The following is a 20000-nucleotide window of genomic DNA, read 5'->3' on the forward strand; positions in this document are numbered from 1 at the left end:
TGCTAAGAGTCTTGAAGAATATCAAATGGGATCATACTTCTTCAAGATGGATAGCACAGAGGTTCAATACCAACACCATTATTGAAGATCATACAATTGATACGTACATTGCCATCCTTAGAGCCGCAGATCCCCCTCTCCCAAACAGAGAGGAAATTGAAATTACACTATACCTTCATGAAACTAATGGGTTAGTTGAACTACAAAGACAACTTTGCCGGCATCTCATCAACCCATCAAGAATAGAGCTATGGGAACATTTATTCGGAGATTCAGAACCGACCGTAGAAGAGAGAGAGTCAATCAAGAATCTACTCACAAATGAGTAAGTTATTATTTCACAGTTATTTGGAATATTGCAAGATACCATAATAATCAAATATCTTTGTGACAATACACTGGTGCATGATCATACATACAAACATATGCACATGCACACATATATAGGCCAACTGATAGAGAGAGAGAGAGAGAGAGAGAGAGAGAGAGAGAGAGAGAGAGAGAGAGAGAGAGAGAGAGAGAACCCATAACCTTTGGATTAACAATCAACTTTAGTCTTTAAACAATATATTTTATATTGTCAGTATCATCATTATCATCATTGTCACAATTAGACTCAAAATAAGTTGGCTAAACATGAAAAAAGTACCGATTTTAATTTCTCATTTTTCGTTAATATTAATTTCCATGTTTTACGAAATTATTCTTTTTTTTACTTTTCGTTTTCGTCATCATCATCATCATCAACTTGATAATAAAATTCCCAATCAAATCCAATAACTATTTTTTTCTTTTCTTTTCTTCTCTTTGGAACAGTTGTATGGTATACCAAGGCATCTGGGACCCAACGTTCCAAATTCCTCCAAATATTAGGAGCCTTTATGTCAGGCCTCTAGACCAACCCAGTCTCGACGCCTTCTGTCGATTTTTGGAAAAGACAAAAGAGATTGGATATTTCGGTAAGAATTTTCTCTGTTTTTTTTTTCCTCTGAGTGACATTATAATACCTCGCCTCCTTTCCCTCATCCTGTCATTCATTGTGAATATCGTTGTCATTATTATCAATAACATCATTATCATCAATATTATTACTCTATAGCTGTAGAACATTATATTCAGAGGTGTCAGTCAGGTTTTGTTTTTACAAAAAGGGAAATATTGTTTTCATCTGATTTTTAGTTGATATAAAAGCTTTCAATGTTAAGTTTTAATTTATTTCCTTCCATATATTAAAAGGAAATGTCTCATTTCTATGGCCTTGATTTCACTAATAATGATAGAAATGAATCATAGTGATCATGATTGTATGAATAGGTAACTGATATCGGCATCAGTCATAGTCAAAGGCTGCTCCTGACTCCGCCTCCTTCCCGCGCTGATTGGTTCTCTACAAGGATGTGGGCGGAGTTACCAGAACGGGAGAACTAATCAGAAAAGGGGATTTGAAAACGTTTCTTTTGACCAACGATATCGGGACATTAGTAGGAAGCTGAGTTGTTATTGGCTGAGGTGATTTAGACAGTGAATAATGTGAGGGTTCCATGAGGAGACTGATGACATACCTTATGCGAGCCGCTGCAATGCTCGCATGTACACACACACACGTATTGACTCCAACACGCAAACGCACACACACAGAAACACACATACACGCAAACGCACACACTACCGCAACCTCATTGCTCTACTGTTTTTAGTTCTTTTGCCTCTAAATTCGTTGCTGCAGTTATTATTATTATTATTCCCATTTGACCTTTTCCTTTAGAATCTTAAGACAGAAACACAGAAAATGTTCAGTTTTGATAATCCTTTTTCTCAACGTTCTTCTTCTTCTTCTTCCTTCTCTTTCAGGTATTCACTTCAGTGTCAACGACGTCAGCAGCGTCAGTCGCCCCATCCCTTTCTTGGAGAAGGATCCAGGTGTCTATGTCTCCGTCAGCGACGTCAAGGGGGAAGACATCGCGAAGGTTGGGGACATCCTGCGGACATTGCAACCACAGGATGCAAGGAGGTGGGGAGACATTATTCCTTAAGAGAGAGAAAGAGAGAGAGAGAGAGTACTATTATTATTATTATTGTTATTAGCCAAGCTAGTGATATATATATATATATATATATATATATATATATATATATATATATATATATATATATATATATATATATATACATATATATATATATACATATATATATATATATATATATATATATATATATATATATATATATATATATATATATATATATATATATATATATTTATACACATGTGTGTGTGTATATATATTTTGGACTGGACATAGGCCTATTTTCTTACAGCATTAAGTAAACTCAATAATGATAAATATAATGAAAAAGATATTATTAATTATAGAAATGGAAAAGATTTTTATTTATTTCTACACTTTTTCCATTGTTATTGAAGTATTTACTTTTATTCACAATTTACATAAAATTTTGGGTCATGAATAATAACTATATATAAACAATTTCAATACTGTGTGTGTTCAATTGCGAGTGTGTGTGCGTGTGTGCGTATGCGTGTATATGTCTGAATGCACTTGTCCATCTTAACAAAACAAGATAACAATAAAAGCATAAAATGGGTAAGAAATGTGGGTGACATCATTTCCTTTCTTTTTCTTTTCATTTCCTTTCATTTCATCCCATTTTCTTCCTTTCTTTCTTCTTCCCAACAGATCGTTTGGGTCAATCAAGTTTCCTCTGTGTTCCCTGGGGAGGACGAGGAGCCCTGAGGTCATCCTCAGACTCCTCGCCTCCTTGAAGGGAGTCAGGGTGAGAGACGAAATCTGTTTCCCAGAAGATGAACGACCAGATGACGAAGCCTTACGCAGAGAGATGGATCTTAAGGCAAAGGAATCCACCGGATGTAGAGAAGGTATCCATTGGTAAGTTTGTTTCTTCTTTTTATACTTCTTCTTCTTGTTCTTCATGGGTGTTGTATGATCTCTCTCTCTCTCTCTCTCTCTCTCTCTCTCTCTCTCTCTCTCTCTCTCTCTCTCTCTCTCTCTCTCTCTCTTCCACCAACGTTTCAAACATTTCAGCAGGTGATGGGTCAGGATAAATAAAATGTATTCACTATAGACCTAGTTTCAAAATTGATATTTCTTTAAGATTAAAGTTTTGCTTTTTAATTATTAGTTATATTCTTAAGAAGATATATATATATATATATATATATATATATATATATATATATATATATATATATATATATATATATATATATATATACAGAGAGAGAGAGAGAGAGAGAGAGAGAGAGAGAGAGAGAGAGAGAGAGAGAGAGAGAGTTGATATGTATAGCAATTTCCATCTCATTATTATCTCCTGTTATCTCTAATTATTTTGTTCGTTATCATTTGATCAGAATCTTCAATCATGTGTGTTTGCATCTTAGCATTTCATGTTCCCTTCAATTATCTCCTCATTGCCTTCAACTCTCATCATATTCATCTTCTTCCTTTCCTTTATTATCATTATTACATCTTCCTATAATGAATGGAATAATCTTCCCCTATGTTTACTTCATTAACTTTGGGGTTTATTCATTGCATTTATTCAAAGTGTATTTCGTAATGGTGTGGTCTTCTTCCTTCATTATTATTATTATTATTATTATTATTATTATTATTATTATTATTATTATTATTTTGTTTATTTCTTTATTCGACAGGGTATGAAGAATAAAAATAGAAGAAATGGAGAACAAAAAGGAACAAAAAGAAGTTCTTCAAGCAAGTGTCACAGCTTCCAAAATCTAATTCATATCCTTGATTTATGTTTTTTCTTAATGGTTAGAATATATAGATCACTTCCAGATTATAAAGGTCATTGTAATATATATATGTATATATATATATATATATATATATATATATATATATATATATATATATATATATATATATATGTATGAATATATATATATACATACATACATATATATATATATATATATATATATATATATATATATATATATATATATATATATATATATATATATGAATATAAATATAAATATTGATATAAATATAAATATATAAATGTATCAATTTTCAGGGAATTTTTAATATTTCTTTATGACAACCATTTGTTTTTTTGGGAACTGTATTTAATTGTCAACTTTTATTGTTATGTTTATAATGATTAGATTATAAAATTCACTTTCTGATTATAAAGTTCAGTTCTGTAAGGGAATTTTATAAATCTATATATCTATCTATTATTCTATATATATATATATATATATATATATATATATATATATATATATATATATATATATATATATATATATATATGTATATATGTGTGTGTGTGTGTGTGTGTGTGTGTGTGTGTTTAATCATGTCTCAGACATCTACTTGACAATAACAAATGTTAGGGAAAGTTGAACATCTTTTCATAAAAACCTATTTTTAGGAAACTTTTAATATTATGGTTATTGTTATATTCAATTTGTTGTTTGTTCTATTCACTTATATCTATTTTCAGAACTTTGCTTCTGTTTAATCATTTCAATGCAACTATTTTCTTCTTTTTTTTTAAGTGACAAAGTAGTACTTGACGTATATCATGTAATATTCTTAGCAAAATGCTGCAAGACTTGAATGTACTAAGAATCGCTAAAAAATTGTCTAACATCTATTCATGACAATCAAGTCTTGCTGATGATAGTAGAGGCGATGGTAGGTAATAAGTAACAGTGGAAATCATCATAAATAAATCTCTGAATGAAACAAATGTTGTTTTTATCACCTTTAACGTTTTATTTTTCAATATTAGCCTACATTGATAACGTCTTCTGAAATGTCCCTAATCCTCCCTCAAAGCTCTGGACGGAACACGTTCAAAGAAACTACAAAAAGAGTTGAAGTCTGTAAAGCACCAGCTCTTCAGCAAGAAGTCTCTCTCTCTCTCTCTCTCTCTCTCTCTCTCTCTCTCTCTCTCTCTCTCTCTCTGGTGGTGAATGAAGACAACAATCCTACCCAAGTCCTTCAAAGGACTCATATCAGGCAACACAAGAGCAATGAGAAAAAAGGACCTTAAAACTTTTCAAACAGGTGAGTTCTTTGTGAAATCTCTTGTTCTGTATTTGATTAGTTTGAACATGAAAGTAAACTTATCAGAAAGTATAACTTTTTCTTTGGATGTACATGTTAAAATGGACCAGTTTTGCTTTTAAGGATTCATATTATTATAGTAAATCCATTTAGTTTTGCAATTAAGGATCAAAGTAACGGATTATCTATCACACTAAGCTTTTTATTGCAAAGATTCGATCTTTTGTAAAACGCTTGACCTTTGTAATGGCCTCATATACTGATGCTGTTTCTTATTGCAGATCAGATGAACTGATACAACAGAAGACTGGCTGACTGACTGACTGACTGACTGGCTGACTGTTGCGCAGGGATATAGTTCCTCGTCATCTGCTGGACCTCAGAGAAGCTGATATGTTAGGCCAGCGTCCGTCAGACCCATGGAATGTAAGTCTTATCAGAAAATGGAGGAAGGCAGGACTGAAACTGACATTGGAGAAGAGAATAATAAGATGAGGTAGGATTTTCAGGGTTATAATTTTGAGTTAAAGTTCTTAAAGCATTGTATGAAATGGGTATGATAAGGAGTTACTTCTTTTAATCAATGGAATGAAAATGTAAGATTTGTAGTTTCTGTTCTTAATGAAAGAAATAGAAAGAGTAATATTTGGAATTACTCTTTTAATAAACTGAATGAGAAAAGTAACATTAATATTCAGTCCTTTTATTCATGTTGAATATAAGTTTCCAAAAAAATATATACAATTAGACTTATTTTAGAATATTTTCATGTTTTTTTTATTTTACACAATGAAATAAAAGTTTTGACTCTGTAAAATCTTTAGATAATAATTGTAAAAGGTACCTACTTATAATGGTTTTAAGACATTGCATTTATTTTACCAATTCATCATTGACCATTAAGTAAGAGGCATTTGATAATTCTGTTTTCCAAAATAACTATTTTTGTATGTTTATTGTAGGTTTGCAGGGAAATGATTAAGTGACGAGCTTCTCTTCCGGAATTCCTCCCACTAATATTGCTTTCATCAGCACTGTAGAGAAAGGTCATTCGGACATCTCCCTGCTCTCAGCGAGTCTTTCCTTGCAAATTCCTTAGTTACTCCTTGCCTAGAGGATCAGATGCCAGGATCAAAAAGGGAAGCTCCAAACCATGGCTGGTGGAACGAGTTCCCCAGCTTACTCTTTCTATAGCACCTCTCCTCACTTCAGGTTTTTATTTTGAGGGTTGGGCGCACTGAGTCCAGCCAACACCTGGACGGAAGTAAATAGTGTCTCTTAACGAAATTGCAGACAATTTCTGAATTGAGGAACCAGAATGTGACATCAGGGAGCAGCATCAAGACAGGTCTTCAATGCTTATCTTAACTTGGACCTTCTCTGGAGTCCTCTTCTTCCTCTTATTCGTATAGATCCCTTTTCTACAACTCCTTTATTTTATTCATTTTTTATCAGGCAATTGGTCCATGCAAAATCATATCAGAAGTATATCATTTTCGGTGAACCTACATAGAAAGTGTTTTTGTACAACTTCTATCCTGCTTTTAATATTATATGATAATAAATAGGTCTGTTCTGCCACTACACATTCATATATATTTAGTTGATCCATTTTGTTGTGCGATAAAAGATCAGAGTGAAGATATATCACAACAAGATTCTTCTGATTGCAGACATTTTATCCTTTTTACAGATCAGATGAACTGGTAGAACTGAACATTGATTGACTTACTGACTGACCTACTGACGGACTGAATGACTGACTGACCTACTGACAGACTGAATGACTGACGGACTGAATGACTGACTGACGGACAGACTGACTGACTGACTGGTGCCCAAGGATATTGACCACTGTCATCTGCTGGACTCAAGAGAAACTGATATGTTAGACCAGCGTCGGTCAGACCCATTGAGTCAACTTCTGACGAGAGGAGAAGGAACACATAACTGAGACGGACTTTGCAGAAGAGACAAAAAGATGAGGTAAGATTTTAAGGAAAAGACTTTGGAGTTTCTTCTATAAATGAATTGAAGGAAAGAAAAATACCCGTAGTTATTGTTCTTGTTGAATTGAATGGAATATATAAGATTACTTTCCTTTGGGTAACTTTTGCAAAAGTTTTCTACATCATCATTATTGTTATCATTACTATTATTCATGATAAATAATATTTCTTCGAGAATCTATTACATTAAAACATTGTTAGAACCTTTTCATACCACAGTACTTGTTTGTATTTAATTTGATATAAATTTTTCCCCTTATTCTTTTTCTTGGAAATAGAACGTAATGTCTTTATTACATCATCACAAACAAAGGTGAAAGAAATTAGATGTCTCACTTCTGCAGCACAGACAGACAGACAGACATGTAGAGAGGAACAATTAAGTAATTATAACCAAGGATTCCAGTCCTCTTATTTTCCAAACGTCTACAAATAACTGCAACTTAGTGTGTTGTATCTGTTTTGTCCTAAATTACGTTGTTGTTTCTGAATCATAATTAAAAGTGAAGATTAACTTATGGTTTTCAAACATTCAACTTTTGTCTTTAGAAAATAATTCTGAAAATTACCTATTATCAATAGTTTCGTTATATGGATTCTGCTTTACTGATTTGTCTTCAGCTATTAAGCAAGATGCATTTAACATATATTTTCTTTTCACAGTATTTCGTTCATGTTTATTATGTTTTCAGGATAAATACTGGATGAGATTCAATATCTTCAAATAGGGAGGAATAGAATCTTTCCCCTAAGGGATTTTTGAAACATTTTTTCTATGGGCTACAAAAGAGAGAGAGAGAGAGAGAGAGAGAGAGAGAGAGAGAGAGAGAGAGAGAGAGAGAGAGAGAGAGAGAGAGAGAGAGATTGTTGCATCTCCAAATAGTGGCTAGTTCAGTACACGATTCTTTTCAGCTATATTTATCGAATTGCTAGAGCCTGTGCATGGCCGGAAGGGCCAGGCAATGTACCTAAACAACAGACATTATCTGCATTCTGGAAGTAGAGGCTGACCTCAGGGAAAGTCAGGTCCTCTCTCAAAGTGTTAATTCCTTCACTTCTCATCTCGGATCAATGTTGGTGAGTACCAGACACAGCCATTCCTTTACTTTGTCCTTCTCTAGAGTCATCTTCCACTTCTTTGCACTGAGCCTCCTCTCTTCAACTTCTATATTTTTCTTAAGATTTGTTGCTGGAAGATTTGGTCAATGCACAATTATCATTTCTCCTTTTCACTTCTTGCGACAAATTCCGGAATGATAAAACTCTGAATGAAGGAGCCATTTGATTCCGGATTGTCCTTTTAAATTTAAATTTATTAATATTATTGAAATAAATATGAAATATTTCCTTTTGAACATTGTTCTATCATAAATGTAATGTGAAAACTGAAAGATAAGATCCGTTTTGATGATCCATTCTTTCAATTGCTATTTCATATACTTTATGAGAAGTTTAGGATATCATCTTCATTTAATTGCAGATTCACATAATCAAAGAAGAGTAGTCTAGTCTCCTTGAGATGTAAGACAAGGACATTTTCTTCCCATCATATCATCTGGAATCCACTTAGGTGATTAGATCCTCTTGACTGATCAAAACTCAAGAGAACTCGCCCGATCTCCTGTTTGATCACAGTCTTGAGGTGAGTACCATTGGAGCTTAGCATTTGATCAGCAGACAAGTGAAGCGATCCAACTAATTCATATATTTACAAGTAATTATAATGAATACAAAATACTCCTCATTTCATTCATAGCACTTACACCATCTCCATAATAAAATGAGTTAATTTGTTAAGATATAAAGCTGATTTTCCTAACTGCAAATTTTCATGTATACAGAATTTATCATTTTCAACATTAACTTAAAGTAATATCTTTAGTAAGAAACTATTTTGCTGAGGCTAACATTACAATTGTAAATTAATCTTGTATCTAACATGCATATATTTTAGTTTCTCTTCCCAAAGTGGAATATAAAATTAATGAAGCCCTAAACCATACCCCTGTTGATGATGGTGGCCCAAAGTAAATGGTGAGCAGTGAACTTGAATAATTGACTCTATTCTGAATTTTATCACTTATTTCCAGGAATAAAGAACACACATTTTGGTACAGAACCAGCACATCAGTGTACATTTCACCCCCCCCCCCCTCTCCAGCCTTCTTTTCTATCCACCTGTACGTGCACAATCTCAACAACAGGTCTTCAAGTCTTCTCCTATGTTGTGGCGGGATATCACAAGCACAACCCCCACACCCTTGAATCTTACTTGCTGACAATAGTCTCCTTAAAACAAACTTTCTTCCATCGTAATCTTACAGCTGGAAATGAAGACAAAACATATTCTTAAAACTATATTTACTGACAACAAAACACTTAAAACTAAAATCAACTGCATTCAAATGAATTTATTATCTATACCTAATCCTTAAAAGCTATAAACTTGAAACTAAACCGAACCACCAATCAAAAGAATAACTGAACTTGACACTAATCATCAACTTAATACTAAAATACAGACAAAAATAATCATGACACAGAACAATAGGAAAATATATAACTGTGCTTGCGTGTACACAACCATCAAAATAAAATACACAAATATTTGTTTATGTGTGGACCCCTTTGTCCACACAAGGGCCAACAGTCCTTTTAGCCAATGCCACAACTCTCTGCCAGACGCAACACTTGACACAATAACTCAGTGGCAGACAGATAACTTTGTGGCAATCTTCTACACCTACTTCAATTGATTTGGGCACTCTATATCATCACCTACATCATCATCACCAACGTCGTAATCTTACAGAACAATCAAATCAGATCTTTCAAAACAATCCAGGTCATCAACAATTCGTCAGCATTAAAAGAAATCAATTTATTATCTCCAAAGGAGCCCAAAGGAGGAATTATGGCTGCTGAAATAACGAACACTTCCACGCTGGTAAAATAATATAAAATGTATTCAGCACTCAAATCACAACTGCCTATTGCTGCAGTCAAAAAAAAAAAAAAAAAAGCATTCGCCCAAGACATTCGCCACTATCCTAACCTAGCTAAAAACATAAACAAACAACCTTATTTATACAGCCTTTCTCACACCAACCAACCATTACACTAACTACCTCTCGCTCGCTGACACACACACACACACACACACACCCTCTCTGCTCATCTCTATATCCAGTCCATTCTGTAGAGTTGCGCACGCATGTTGTCATGGTAAACCTATTTCTTAAACATTTCTTAGAACCCCTATAAATACATTCCTAAATCCATGAAGCTTTGTAATAACTTTTGATTCCTTCTCAAAGAGAAAATCAACCTTCTCGACCTAACATTCTATGTTTCTTTCCACAGGAATCTGATCCTAAGTGAGAACAATCCACAATAGTCCAATGTTAGATTATGATAACTAGCCACTGCTGGAATAAAGGCTGATAGATGCCAAGGTTTACAGTGCCCCATGAAGGTCCTGTAGTATGAAGCTCTCCACCTGCAGACTCCTGTCTTCAGCCTCCCAACTCTGTCTATGCCACATGACCTTCATTTCCCACCGGCTCAATGGGTTAAATGTGGGTCAACAAGGAAGCCAGTGCCAATTCTACCTCAATCCAAAGTACTATTGATTTAATTCTACCTTTGTATTTGGTGAAACTCTATATCTTGATATTCATTAGGTAGTAGGTTGGCCAGGGCACCAGCCGCCCGTTAAGATACTACCACTAGAGAGTTATGGGGTCCTTTGACTGGCCAGACAGTATTACATTGGATCTTTTTCTCTGGTTACGGTTCTTTCCCTTTGCCTACACAGACACCGAATAGTCTGGCCTATTCTATACAGATTCTCCTCTATCCTCATACACCTGACAACACTGAGATTACCAAACAATTCTTCTTCTCTCGAGGGGTTAACTGCTAAACTGTATTTGTTCAGTGGCCACTTTCCTCTTGGTAAGGGTAGAAGAGGCTCTTTAGCTATGGTAAGCAGCTCTTCTAGGAGAAGGACACTCCAAAATCAAACCATTGTTCTCTAGTCTTGGGTAGTGCCATAGCCTCTGTACCATGGTCTTCCACTGTCTTGGGTTAGAGTTCTCTTGCTTGAGGGTACACTCGGGCACACTGCTCTATCTAGTTTCTCTTCCTCTTGTTTTGTTAAAGTTTTTATAGTTTATATAGGAAATATTTATTTCAATGTTTTTGCTGTTCTTAGAATATTTTATTTTTCCTTGTTTCCTTTCCTCACTGGGCTATTTTCCCTGTTGGAGCCCCTGGGCTTATAGCATCCTGCTTTTCCAACTAGGGTTGTAGCTTAGCATTTAATAATAATAATAATAATAGACATTTATCATATTTCTTTACTGATACCAAAAGACAAGAAATTTTTCCTTCACAATGTATCTCTTTTTCAGAATATCGTAGTGCTGTATAATCTCATTGTTATAATATTATATCAATGGCTTTCCAGGAATGATTTTTTTTTCTTTTTTAGTTGATACATACAGTATTCATGGCCCTTATGGAAGGTATTTTTTCATCATATACTATACTTATTCCTTTCCACGGAATCGCACTTTTACTTAATATATATCAGTGCCCATATACTGTATACTCATCTATGACATAATTTAAGTGTACTGTTTTTTACGGTTTACCCATTCATGACATAATTTGAATGTGCTATTTTAACACTGTATACCCATTAACGACAAAATTTGAATGTATGATTTTTTATACTGTATACCCAATAACGATATAATTAGAATGTATTATTTCTTATACTGTATACTCATTCACTGCATGATTTGAATGTACTATTCTTATATTATCCACCCATTCTCGACATAATTTGAATCCTGTATTCTTATACTGTATACCCATTTATGACATAATGTGGATGTACTATCTTTGATACTGTGTACCCATTTACAACATAATTTGTATGTAGTATTCTATTATTTCTATACTATACATCTATTCACAACATAATTTGAATGTACTATTTTCATACTGTACACGCATTTAGGACATTATTTGATTTACTATTTTTATACTCTTTATCCTTTAAAAACATTATTTGAATATACTATTTTCATTCTATATACCCATTCAGGACATAATTTGAACGTACTGTTTTGTTAATAAACTATAAATTTTTAGCCTTCTGGAATATTTTTCTAATAACATATAATCTAATGTACTATGTACACCCTTCCTTGAATTCTGATTCCCACTAATGCATGGCCAGAGTATGCGATAGGCTTAATATATATTATGTGCTATTTGGAGAATATCATCTTTTTGACATTTATTCATATACAATATTAATAAATAAACTGGACTGTAATTTTTGTTGTTAATATGGATAATTTATGCACTGCAACTGATTATATAGTTCACTATTTATTTTTACCGATAGACAGAAATTTTACTGATAATATGCTATTGTTGATACAATAAATTTCTACCTATTAATAACTGCATTCGATATGAACCTTTTATTACCATCCGAAAGGACATAAGTTAAAAGTGGTATATATAGATGGTGAGAAGGAGGGGGCGGGGGGAGTGATTCTTCTCTTGTAAGTGTCTTCCTTTTTTCCTTGTTGTTTCTAATCAAAAGATCTGAGTTGTTGATGTGACGTTACAGCAACGGATTATGTCGTAATGTGATGGTCACGTGGTTATGACATTTTAAATGTGTTTGCACAGAATGAGGAGAAGTCCCACTTCATTGTTAGTTTCGGTAGAGGAAGGTCTGAGTTCTCTCTCTTTCTCTCTCTCTCTCTCTCTCTCTCTCTCTCTCTCTCTCTCTCTCTCTCTCTCTCTCTCTCTCTCTCTCTCTCTCTCTCTAAAATTAATTCTATTTGGATATAAACAAATTACAGGGACATAAGAAATACAAAACAACCTAAGTAAGAAGATCAGATTTTCTTCTTTCGGAAATACATTCCTGATATAGACTAACAAATTTCCAGATTAAATATGTAAATTTATGAGTCACTTATTTCCTCTAATGTCTTATGCTTCGATCTTTAACCTTTGACCTTATTGTATGTGCTTCTGATCTGTTTCTTATTTGTTGGTGTATAACAATCCATGTAAATAATGAATTTTTTTTTTTGAGAAGTTTTTTCTTTGGACAAACAATGTCCCCTTAATGCAGATTGACCCAGTATGGATCCCTATGACCCAGTGTGTATCTATAAATCAAAAGAATTTGAGGCTTCTTTAAAAAGGGAGCCCTTTTGTACATTAAACTACTTCACAAAGTGCCCGGTAATCTACAACAATGACATCGAAAACAACAATCATCTCAAATTTCTAAGAAGCAAATCCCCGTCCGAATTATTCTAAGCAAAAGGTACTGCATTCTATTTTTCACGTCGCTTTGAAAGATATATGAATAATTTTTTGGTTTCATCATAATTAAGTGTTGCTTACTGAAATCGGTTGGGGGTGACCTCCAACCGATTTCCAGAAGATATTCAGTAAAGCATTAAGAAAATACCATTAGACCAATTTGTTATGCGGATAACTAATTTTCCCCGATGAGTCCTGCGGCAGATCAAGGCTCAGTGACACGAGTTTCTGTAGCAGGCATTACCAAAACATTCAATACTCAATTTTCTCTCCCCAATATCTGTGAGTATCTTTTATTTAGATTCTAATATTGTGGTGATATAGATGATAATTATTGTCAAATGCTATATGTGGTTAGGAAACCCATTGTAAGAGCTCGTATAAGTAAAGTTCAAAAGACAAATAGAACTAGAGGCATAGTATCATTACAGCAATGTGTCCTTCTCAAGTTGAAAATTCCATGTATGAACTAACACAGTCACAGCAAAAGTGTGTTGTGTGCATTTGAATAAAATAAAGAAAAATACAAAAATTTTTAAAATGCATTTTCTAATACCAGATTGTTTGATTATATACGTTAAAATGAATAACCAGCAGAAGCTGGTGAGGTTAGGAATAGATTGGTCTGATTTGGTCACAAAAGATAAAGCCTCCATATTGCTAGATATAAGATAAAAGATAGCCTCATTTGTACAGTGTAATAAGTGTAAAGTTTCTAGCTATTGTTGAATTTCAAAATAGTTATCTTTAAGCACACTGGCTTTCTATGTGGAAAGCATTGTATCTAGGGATGCTGCACCAACACTTTCTTTCTCTTCTACTGTGGAAAGCATTGTATCTGCGGATGCTGCACCAACACTTTCTTTCTCTTCTACTGTGGAAAGCAGTGTATCTGGGGATGCTGCACCAACACTTTCTTTCTCTTCTACTGTGGAAAGCATTGTATCTGCGGATGCTGCACCAACACTTTCTTTCTCTTCTACTGTGGAAAGCAGTGTATCTGGGGATGCTGCACCAACACTTTCTTTCTCTTCTACTGTGGAAAGCAGTGTATCTGGGGATGCTGCACCAACACTTTCTTTCTCTTCTACTGTGGAAAGCAGTGTATCTGGGGATGCTGCACCAACACTTTCTTTCTCTTCTACTGTGGAAAGCATTGTATCTAGGGATGCTGCACCAACACTTTCTTTCTCTTCTACTGTGGAAAGCATTGTATCTGCGGATGCTGCACCAACACTTTCTTTCTCTTCTACTGTGGAAAGCAGTGTATCTGGGGATGCTGCACCAACACTTTCTTTCTCTTCTACTGTGGAAAGCAGTGTATCTGGGGATGCTGCACCAACACTTTCTTTCTCTTCTACTGTGGAAAGCATTGTATCTGCGGATGCTGCACCAACACTTTCTTTCTCTTCTACTGTGGAAAGCAGTGTATCTGGGGATGCTGCACCAACACTTTCTTTCTCTTCTACTGTGGAAAGCAGTGTATCTGGGGATGCTGCACCAACACTTTCTTTCTCTTCTACTGTGGAAAGCAGTGTATCTGGGGATGCTGCACCAACACTTTCTTTCTCTTCTACTGTGGAAAGCAGTATATCTGGGGATGCTGCACCAACACTTTCTTTCTCTTCTACTGTGGAAAGCATTGTATCTGCGGATGCTGCACCAACACTTTCTTTCTCTTCTACTGTGGAAAGCAGTGTATCTGGGGATGCTGCACCAACACTTTCTTTCTCTTCTACTGTGGAAAGCAGTGTATCTGGGGATGCTGCACCAACACTTTCTTTCTCTTCTACTGTGGAAAGCAGTGTATCTGGGGATGCTGCACCAACACTTCCTTTCCGTCATCAGATTGCCACAATATACAGGGCTGCCACTTCATAGACTCGTGATCTTGACTAATAGTTTCTTTAGAATACTGGATAAAATACAAAAAGTCAAAGTATTACAACATTTATATTTGTTGAATATATCTGTTTTAAACCTGTTGACTATGGTATCCAGTTCAAGACTAATCCTTATTTACAAATAAGGGCAACTAATTTGATTGTTTATTTTGTATTAGGCAATAAATAGAGGAAACGACTACTACCAACTTGTGTATCAAATCAGAAATACTGTTTCGAGGGACTGGAAATTTCTCTAGTTATTATATAACTGATACTATGTTTAAGGTTACTGGGAGTAAGATGGGAGGTAAAGTTGTCACACATCAACTTGACGGTAATTTCTTCAAGATAACTTGCCCCTGTCAGCCATTCATGGACACCAGACAGCCAATACATATCACATTCCTACTGACGTCCTTTGTGTAGTTCCAACAGATATCAAAACACAGGGAACTTATGTCATTCATATAAAAGAAGGCATAATAGTCACTGCATGTGTCTGCATTTGTTGTTTTAATTGATTACCATGAGAGAGGTCCGAATTGCCTTAAAACAAGGACTGCATCTACTAAAATACTTACTTATTAGGGCAAGGTAGTAGAACACCAACCCCATGTCTAGAAATCCCCTCATAAAAATTCCATTTTATAATAGAGAGAGAGAGTGCAAGATGTGCCCACAAACACTACACATATGCCCACATATGGTATACTCATAAATCCTCAAATCAGAAATTAAGTGACACATTTGTCACATAAACATTTGGAGACCTCTAATGTAGGGGAACACTAACTTGGGAGTAAGAAAACATCGACCATTGTTTTTGAAGGTCATAAAAACTAGAAATATTGATACAAAACTTATATTTGAGCAAAATAATATTATAATATATGCATTTAAGTATATATCTTAACTTTTAGGCTACTGTAGGTTCATAAGTGCTTATTGAAGACATTCAGAAGTGGTTAAATTTTAATCAAGTCAGTGTGTCTCTTGGTGACACCCTTGGTGGTTACCAAACTCTCTTAAACTGTCCTGGTAGGGAAAAGAAAGGTGTTTTGGGAGAGAACTGACTTCGTACACTGGAATGGAAGATTAACCTCCTGTTCTCCATGAAGGTCAAGACCTGGGAATTATGGCACACCAATACGTCCACCTTCATTCCCTCTTCAAGTTTCAGCTCAACCAAAACAGAGCTCCCTATCCAAAAAAAAAAAAAAAAAAGATAATAATAATAAATAAATTAAAAAAATGCACTGAAACAAAACAAAGCAAAACATATGTATAAAGGGAAAAAAGACGTAAAGAAAGAAAAAGGAATAGGTTAAGAACTGAAAGTACTTGGGTAGAATACAAAACTGCTACGGGTCAATATAGCTACCTACTAAGAAGAAAAAAAATGTGAATACTATAAGAGAAAGATCCTCGAAGCAGCAACAGACATAAATAAGTTATATCGTCTTCTGAATGATATAAAGGGAAATGTAAAAGAAAAGAAGCTACCTGATGGAAACAGTGACCAGGAACTAACAAACAATTTTCTAGTATTCTTTAAAAACAAAATTGAAAATATAATCAGGTCATTTGTAAATACTCTCAACATCAGATTAGTGATACACCAGGCACAGATTCAAAATCAATACGATTTAACAACATAACACAAGAGGACATCACCAGAATTATCAAGAGAGCAAAGAAAACAAACTGCGCGATCGATCCTATGCCAATATCTGAAGTAATTGGAGAGAGAGACTTTTCTAGTCTAGCCGAAATAATAATGAGAATAGCAAATGCAAGCATTGATGAATGTAAGTTTCCTAAATTTGAGAAAATGGCTATACAGTAGTCACATCAGTTCTGAAAAATGCACTGGACTACCAGGAATTAAGCTCATAGACCTATTTCAAATCTATCCTTTGTCTCAAAAGTGCTTGAATATGTAATTCTTGAACAACTAGTCAGTCACTTCGAAGTAATAGAAGCTTTGCCTGACAACCAATCTACTTTCAGAAAACTATACTCTACGGAGAAAGTCCTCTGCTCTGTTGTAAATGATATGCTAGAAATGATGGATGAAGATAAATGTGGTATCTTAATACTGCTCGATCTCAGTGCTGCTTTTGATAGAGTCGTGCATGAACTGCTACTAAATGATCTACGGTCCTTCGGCGTTGAAGATAATGCTTTCGAATACCTAAAAGACTACTTAGTTGGTAGAAATTACTGTGTACAAATTGGAAACTCTTATTCTTCATATGAACCCTTAAACAGAGGGGTACCCCAGGGAAGTGTGCTTGGCCCAATCTTATTCTGCATCTATACTATTGGTCTATCGAAAATGCTACAAAGGCATGGCGTGAAGTTTAAACTATTTGCAGATGACACAATTTTACCTCTCCATAAATTATATAGATGACACTACTAAAACTCTAAAAAGAATCCTTGATAGTGTTAGAGAATGGATGACATTTTAACAAATAAAATTAAATAAGAACAAAACTGAATTCATGGTGGTGGGCAAGAGAAACAGTGTGAGAAACTTAGGTGATATTCAAATGAACATAAATAATGACTTAGTGCCGATATCTAGTAAAGTTCGAGATCTAGGTGTATTTCTTGATAGGTTACTGTCTCTAAATGCCCAAATAAATAATGTAATAAAATCTGCTTGTTATTATCTAAGAAATATTGCGTTTATAAAAAAAGTACCTGGACGAAAATTTTGTAAACAAACTTGTGATAAACTATGTTATTACCAGAATTGACAACTGCAATTCTATCTACTACAATTTACCAAAAGTGCAACTTAAGAAATTACAAAACATAATAAACAGAGGAGCAAGACTGATAAAAGGTGTCCCACCTAGAGAAAGGATCACCCCTATACTAATCGATTTACATTGGCTGCCGAAAGCGAGAATTGAATTTAAATTACTGTATGTACAATAACCCACCAAGTTATCAGAACCGGTCGTTCAAAATACTCAAGAGAATTACTACATATTGCGCAGCCAACAAAACGTGTCGACACGAGAATAGTTACAGATGGCTTCAAACTGTTGGAACCTAGATTAATGTCTAATTTCAGGCCCCAGAGCCATTAAATATACGGCCCCGAGACTATATAATAAGCTCCCACGAAACGTTTGAATGATTGAAGACATTAAGGCTTTCAAGAGGAAACTGAAGACTTTCTTATTTCAACAGTCATACAACAGTGACGATTTAACAGTCAATGAACAATACGCGATATGAAACGTTAAGTACTCTGAACGAAAAAGGAAAAACGTCAGTGGAGGTCCTGTAGAGAGTGGGGTTCCCCTGCTGTATGGGACCTAGAGGTCCTGTAGAGAGTGGGGTTCTCCAGGCTGTATGGGACCGGAAAAGCAGCCATCAAAGTAAGTAAGTAAAGTATGTACGCAACTCTTAATTCTGTCTCGGGATGGAAGCAGTTATGTACATATGTGTGTCCATTAGATTAGTGGCAACCATTGATTAATAATATTGATTTTTATTTTTTATTTTTATTTTACGATTGGCTTGTACTTTTTGTGTTTTATAATTCGAATATTTTAATTTTTTTTTTTCAAACGTTTAATGAAACTTTAGCGAAATACGGACTCGTTAGTCCCTGTGTGTTTTTGCCTTGTTTTTCACCACTATTGAGAGGGGTCCTTTTCCAGCTCTTTTGGGGGCCCTGGAAGGTGATTACTGGGGATAGTCGTTTTTTTTAATACTCTCTCTCTCTCTCTCTCTCTCTCTCTCTGTATCCTACATGTAGCCCCACCCACTTATTAGCCTTCGACTTTATTTCCTGTTTCCGTCTTGGTGTCCAGCCTGTTGTCCTTCACTTAATGGAACAAACAGTAGGCAGAGATTCCCCACCTCAACCTGTTGCTACAAGACGCGGCATAATTATGATGGTGTTACTATTTCTCTCTCTCTCTCTCTCTCTCTCTCTCTCTCTCTCTCTCTCTCTCTCTCTCTCTCTCTCTCTCTCTCTCTGAAACATTTCTAGCTTAATAGAGAACGAATCTTGTCCAAATGATAATAATAATAATAATGATAGTAATAATAATAATAATAATAATAATGATATTATTATTATTGTTATTATTATTATTATCATTATTATCATTATTAATTGCTAAGCTACAACCCCAGTTGGAAAAGCAGGATGCTATGAGCCTAGGGGCTCCAACAGGGAAAATAGCCCCGTGAGGAAAGAAAAAAAGGAAAATAAAATATTTTAAAAAGAGTAACTACATTGAAATAAATATCTGTTACATAAATTATAAAAAAACTTTAACAAAACAAGAGGAAGAGAAATAAGATGAAATTGTGTGCTCGAGTGTACCCTCAAGCAAGAGAAATCTAACACAAGGCAGTGGAAGATCATGGTACTGAGGCTACGGCACCACCCAAGAATATAGAACAATAGTTTAATTTTGAAGTATCCATCTCCTAGAAGAGTTGCCAGTCATAGCTAAAGAGCCTCTTCTACCCTTATCAAGTAGAAAAGGGCCACTCAACAATTACAGAGCAGTAACCCCTTGAGTAAAGAAGAATTGTTTGGCAATCTCAGTGTTGTCAGGTGTATGAAGACAGAGGAGAATGTGTAAAGAATAGTCTAGGCTATTCAGTGT

The 20000-nt window shown here is 34.7% G+C and overlaps 2 protein-coding genes and 1 long non-coding RNA gene across 3 annotated transcripts in view; 2 read left to right on the plus strand and 1 right to left on the minus strand.

The window, feature by feature from the left end:
* LOC137638285 (uncharacterized) overlaps positions 1 to 3860 on the plus strand; it is a 302371-nt gene extending 298511 nt beyond the window's left edge. Inside the window, exons 3-7 of the mRNA XM_068370352.1 lie at positions 1 to 325; positions 817 to 959; positions 1852 to 2011; positions 2703 to 2912; positions 3701 to 3860. The exon at positions 1 to 325 is cut by the window's left edge and continues 2069 nt beyond it. Coding sequence (XP_068226453.1) covers positions 1 to 325; positions 817 to 959; positions 1852 to 2011; positions 2703 to 2912; positions 3701 to 3707 — 845 coding nt within the window. The 3' untranslated portion in view covers positions 3708 to 3860. The remainder of the gene's footprint in view (positions 326 to 816; positions 960 to 1851; positions 2012 to 2702; positions 2913 to 3700) is intronic.
* Positions 1 to 20000, minus strand: part of LOC137638287 (uncharacterized) — a 378186-nt gene that overhangs the window by 79070 nt on the left and 279116 nt on the right. The window lies entirely within an intron of this gene.
* LOC137638283 (uncharacterized) lies at positions 6843 to 10797 on the plus strand. The gene is made up of 5 exons (XR_011043992.1): positions 6843 to 7079; positions 7381 to 7485; positions 8015 to 8179; positions 8583 to 8744; positions 10466 to 10797. It is a non-coding gene; the product is annotated as an uncharacterized lncRNA (long non-coding RNA).

Source organism: Palaemon carinicauda, chromosome 3, assembly GCF_036898095.1.
Source record: "Palaemon carinicauda isolate YSFRI2023 chromosome 3, ASM3689809v2, whole genome shotgun sequence".
In the NCBI taxonomy this organism is placed as follows: Eukaryota; Metazoa; Arthropoda; class Malacostraca; order Decapoda; family Palaemonidae; genus Palaemon; species Palaemon carinicauda.